Source organism: Haliotis rubra, unplaced genomic scaffold (genome assembly GCF_003918875.1).
Source record: "Haliotis rubra isolate DU_JTF1 unplaced genomic scaffold, ASM391887v1 Scf1172, whole genome shotgun sequence".
In the NCBI taxonomy this organism is placed as follows: domain Eukaryota; kingdom Metazoa; phylum Mollusca; class Gastropoda; order Lepetellida; family Haliotidae; genus Haliotis; species Haliotis rubra.
The window spans coordinates 263,627-269,875 of NW_025765084.1; the positions used below are offsets into that span (position 1 = coordinate 263,627).

The 6,249-nt window shown below is 44.6% G+C and overlaps 1 protein-coding gene across 1 annotated transcript; it reads left to right on the top strand.

Moving 5' to 3' along the window:
* Window positions 1-5,848: 5,848 nt before the first annotated feature.
* On the top strand, window positions 5,849-6,216 carry LOC124258409 (glycine-rich RNA-binding protein GRP2A-like; the record flags this gene model as incomplete). Its single annotated transcript, XM_046692509.1, has 1 exon — window positions 5,849-6,216. A coding segment is annotated over exon 1 (368 nt), but the record flags the coding sequence as incomplete, so codon positions are not given.
* Window positions 6,217-6,249: the final 33 nt, after the last annotated feature.

The window sequence follows — 6,249 nt, forward strand, 5'->3', positions numbered from 1 at the left end:
TAGTTTTTGGCCTCAAGGTAGGAAATATTGTTTTGACACAACGGTGACACACGACAGAGTTTCGACAAGAGCTTGAACCATGTCCGAATTTTTGACATTTATAACATCCGAGTGGAGAGGGGATATACACCTGATCATTGATTATGTTATGTCTCTGTTTTCAAAAGCACTGTTGTATTTACAAACATGCAACTCACTGAAGTTTCATTATTAGAAACGCCCATGCTACGACTGACATGTGCCATATACATTTTTCTTTTTGCAGAAATATTCCTTACTCGACATACCCTACATGCCTATTTGCCTACAATCGGAACTTTGGAAGGTCTCTATATCTCTCTCGAAGCGAAAGTTCTGAGATGAAAAAGTACTCCATCCAGGCTGGCGAAGGTGAATTCTCGTTAAAGGAGGCGGGTGATGTAGAAGGACTAAAGAACATTCTGCAGATTAAATGGAATCATGATGGCACATTTGCTCTTGCCGCGTCTGCTACGACGTTATATTTAATCAATGATAAGGAGCAAGTGCTGGTTCAAGTACAACATTCGTGGAATGGTTTGCTTGTACCTGTGTGGACTACGACATCACTCGTCATTCTTAACAATCAATTTAAAATTGAACCGGTTATCATACGTGTTTTTGAATTGTGTAAAACGACTTGACATCTTTACACGATTATTATTGTGATATCAACACATTACTAAAAGAGGGATACGGTATTGCATGCACTACATTTCCACTCTCTAAATTGAGGTACGGTAGGATAAGCTATTGCACTATGTCCATCATTAACACATGATTGTATTTTGTGCACAATGCGCTATTACCTTATACCTTATGTATCTTGTGCCTTGTGCAGGCAGTCTATATCCCGTTTTCACATTGCATTGTCTATAGTGATATCTTTTTTAGAGTAACACACTACTTTTAAGCCAAAATTTGATTTACTATTGTAGCTTTACCATCCATCGACTACAAATTTTTACTTCTAAATTTATTGGCAATAATATACAGATTTTCCTCGTCCCGATATTGCCGATGTCACGTTAAATATTAACTCAATCACTCACTTATATCCTATGCTGTATCCTGCACGATATCCTGTACTTTGCATGTTGCGCTCCACTGTCGACCTCTCTTTCTACCTAAATAATCTGGCAATATTTTTGGGAATATGATCATCAAGGTTAGAATGTATATATATCTAAACATACAAGAGCTGTGCTGTCAGAGATGATGATCGAGAGCTGTGCTCTCAGTGAGTGAGTGAGTGAGTTAATATTTAACGTCACATCGGCAATATTTCAGCCATATCGTGACGAGAACATTTGATATTGAAACGAAATACATCTATATCATAAAAACCTGCCGACGAAGGACAGTAAAACAACTAGAATATCACAGTTAGACATGTAAAACTAGTAATTAAATCTAAAATATATGAACTATAGGTGACAACACAATATAAAAATAGGCTATATATCGCCAACAGCTGAAGGTAAATCACCATACTAGAGACAGCTGTGCTCTCAGAGATGATGATCGAGAGCTGAATATTTGAGGGTTTCAAAATATACCTGTTCAAACAGTCGTACTTATGTTGTCATTGTCCAAGTGTTCGGTCGAGTACTAATGTCTATATGGATTATATATTGAAAATCTCCATTGGGCACTCGCATGGGGTGCTACGTAACGCGTGTGGGCACAGGAGGTAAAACGGAAACGAATTGGGCAACATGTTTACTTGGAGTCTTGTGCCAGAAAGTGTTTTCCTATTTACTTTGGCGTTGGTTTCAGTCATTATTTATTATTCTTTTGGGTAAGAGTGCAATTCATAGGGGAGATTGTGCTTCAAAAGGACTATAGTGTATCACAGATGAAGATGTAAAACTAGCATGTAACTTAAGACAAGACAATATAAAACTAGCATGTAACTTAAGACAAGACAATATAAACCTAGCATGTAACTTAAGACAAGACAATATAAAATAACAGGCTATAGATCATCAGCAACTGAAGATATATCACAATACTAGCGAGTGTGTGAGTTAAAACGGACGATAGTGTATCGCAGATAAAGATATAAAACTAGCATTAACTTAAGACAAGACAATATAAAATAACAGGCTATAGATCATCATCAACTGAAGGTAGATCGCAATACTCCTTCACATGCTACATTCACTGTCAGCACCCCTACTTCACATGCTACATTCACTGTGACCACCCGTCCTTCACATGCTACATTCACTGCCCCCACCCGTCCTTCACATGCTACATTCACTGCCCCCACCCCTCCTTCACATGCTACATCCATTGTCCACACACCTATTCCACATGCTACATCCAATACCCCCACCCCTCCTTCACATGCTACACTCACTGTATACACACCTCTTTAATATGCTACATTCACTGTCCCTACCCCTCCTTCACATGCTACATTCACTGCCCCCACACCTCCTTCACATGCTACATAAATTGCCCCCGCTCTCCTTCAAATGCTACATTCATTGCCTCCACCCCTCCTTCATATCCTACATTCACTGCCCCCACCCTTCCGTTACATGCTACATTAACTGTGACCAGCCATCCTTCACATGCTACATTAATTGTCCCCACACCTCTTCCACATGCTACATAAATTGCCCCCGCTCTCCTTCAAATGCTACATTCATTGCCCCCACCCTCCTCTTCACATCCTACATTCACTGCCCCCAATCATCTTCCGTTACATGCTACATTAACTGTGACCAGCCATCCTTCACATGCTTCATTAATTGTCCCCACTCACCTCTTCCACATGCTACATAAATTGTCCCTGCCTCCTTCACAATGCTACATTCATTGCCCCCACCCCTCCTTCACATCCTACATTCACTGCCCCTCACCTCCGTTACATGCTACATTAACTGTGACCCAGCCATCCTTCACATGCTACATTTCACTGTCCCCACACCTCTTCCACATGCTACATAAATTGCCCCCGCTCTCCTTCAAATGCTACATTCATTGCCCCCACCCCTCCTTCACATCCTACATTCACTGCCCCCACCCTTCCTTCCACATGCTACACTCACTGTCCCCACCCCTCCTCCACATGCTACATTTTCTGCCCCCACCCCTCCTTCCCACATGCTACATTCACTGCCCCAACACCCTCCTTCACATGCTACGTCCACTGTCCCATACCTATTCCACATGCTACACTCCACTGCCCCCACCCTCCTTCACATGCATGCTACATTCACTGTCCCCACCTCCTCCTCCACATGCTACATTCACTGTCCCACCAATCCCCTCCTTCACATGCTACATTCACTGCCCCCACCACTCCTTCACATGCTACATCCACTGTCCCCACCATTCCTCCACATGCTACACTCACTGCCCCCACCCCTCCTTCACATGCTACATTCACTGTCCCCACCACCTCCTTCACATGCTACACTCACTGCCCCCACACCTCCTTCACATGCTACACTCACTGTCCCCACACCTCCTTCACATGCTACACTCACTGCCCCCACCCTCCTTCACATGCTACACTCACTGTCCCCACACCTCCTTCACATGCTAACATCCTTCACTCCTCCACATGCTACAGTCACTGCCACCACACCTCCTTCACATGCTACATTCACTGTCCCCACCCCTCCTTCACATGCTACATTCACTGCCCCCACCCCTCCTTCACATGCTACACTCACTGTCCCCACACCCTTCCCTTCCACATGCTACACACTCACTGCCCCACACCTACCTCCTTCATGCTACATTCACTGTCCACACCTCCTTCACATGCTACACTCACTGTCCCCACCCTCCTTCACATGCTACACTCACTGTCCCCACCACCTCCTTCACATGAGACGATCTCTGGCGACTTCTGAGATAGATTTGATTGTGACGACATTACTTTACGAGGATTTATTTAGCCACGACGCGAGATGGTAGAGACGATGAACTTTACTTTGAGAAAAGATGACTATCTTGATAATTCGAGATAGAGACGATGAGCCACATTTTTCTGAGGTGAGATGATGAAAGACATGATTTATAGAGACATTGTTTTATGAGAGATGCAGAGATGACGAAAGACATTTCTTTATGAGCAGCAGGACATTGTTTACTCTGAGATTTATTGTTTTACGCAGACGATTATGCTTTACATTTTATAGAGATGATATTATGATGAGAGAGGTGAGATGATGAATTTACGAGAGGATGATAGGCCTGAGATGAGATAGGAGACGATGAGTTACGATGAGGATAGAGATGATTGTTTTAGCGAGAGAAAGAGACGACATTTCTTTTGAGCCGATGAGATGATGAGTTATTTACTTCTTTATAGAGATGATGAGCCTTGAGACGCGAGAGGCAGGATGATGAGCATGACGAGAGAGATGATGAGCCGAGATGAGAGATGATGAAAGCATGATGAGAGATGATGAGCCGAGGATGGATGAAAGGATGAGAGAGGATGAGAAGAGATCGACGAGACGGATGCCGATAGCCGAGATGATGATGAAATGCCGACGAGATGAGATGATGATGAGCTGACGAGAGATGAAGAGTGATGAGTGGAGAGTGGAGGAGGAGGATGATGAGGATGGAGGAAAGAGAGGGATGAGATGAAGGAGAGGAGGAGGAAGGAGGAGGAGGAGAGGAGGAGGAGAGGAGGAGGAAGAGGAGGAGAGGAGGAGAGTGGAGGAGATGGAGGTGGAGGGTGGAGGAGGAGGAGGGATGGAGGAGGAGGAGGAAAGAGGAGGAAGGAGGAATGGAGGAGAGGTGGAGGAAGGAGAGGAGAGAGAGGAGAGATGGAGGAGAGGAGGAGAGATGGAGGAGGAGGAGAGGAAAGGTGGAGGAAAGGAGGATCACGACCAGCCCGAGAGACGACACGACGCAGAGACGATTGCTCGAGACGAGACGACACGACGACTTCGACAGACGACACTTTGACTTCAGATGACGACGAGCCACGACAGGATCGATCCACGAGGAGACGAGAGACGATCCCGACGAGAGACGAGAGACGATTACGACTTCATGAGATAGGACGATGAGCCCTGACGATGAGCCGGAGACGAGAGAAGAGATGATGAGACTGAGGAGATGATTGTCGAGATAGGACGATGAGCCTGATTTTTCTGAGAGAGACGATCCTTAGACGAGGACGACAGCCACGACAGGACGACGAGCCACACTCTTCTTTGAGGATGACACATGACGAGAGACGACGAGCCATTTATTTTCTGAGATGACGAGTTATTTATTTTTCTTGAGATGACACACACTGAGATAGAGACTGACACATGAGGCAGGATTACGAGACAGAGACCATTACTTTACCTTGATGAGAGACGATTATTCACGACGAGATAGAGATGATGAGTTACGACGAGATAGAGACGATGAGTTACGACGAGAGACTTATTGTTACGACGATGAGAGGAGGATGACAGCCTTTACTTGAGAAAGAGACGATGAGCTTTGAGAGACGTGAGATAGAGATGATGAAAGCACATTTTTCTATGCAGAGATGATGATCTTGAGATGAGATAGAGATGATGAGATTTTCTTAGGAGAGATGATGAAACATTACATGAGAGAGATTTATTGTTTTGATTTTATAGAGATGATATTTTGGATTTATAGAGATGAAAGAATTTTTCTTGAGAGTAGTGAGGATGATGTTTTGAGATGAGATAGAGATGATGAAAGATGATGAGAGAGATGATAGAGCTTTTATGAGAAAGAGATGATGAAAGATGATGAGAGATGATAGCATGAGAGTAGAGATGAGGAAATGGATGAGATGAGATGATGAAAGAGGAGTTTGAAGGAAATGGAGGAGGAAATGGAGAGAGATGAGGAAATGGAGAGGAGGAGATGGATGAAGGATGGAGAGGAGTGGAATGGAAGAGGAGATGGATGGGAAATGGAGAGGAGGGAGGAGGAAAGGAGGAAAGGAGGAATGGAAGGAGATGGAGGAAAGATGGAGAGGAGAGGAAAGGAGGATGGAAAGGAGGATGGAGGAGTGGAGGAAGGAGAGGATGGAATGGATGGAGGATGGATGGAGGATGGAGGAAAGGAGAGTGGAGGGAGGAGAGGAGGAGAGGAGGATGGAGAGGAGGATGGAGGAGAAGGAGGTGGAATGGAGAGGAATGGAGGAGGAGGAAAGGAAATGGAGGAAGGAAAGGAATGGATGGAGTGGTGGAGGAAGGAGATGGAGGAATGGGAGGAGAT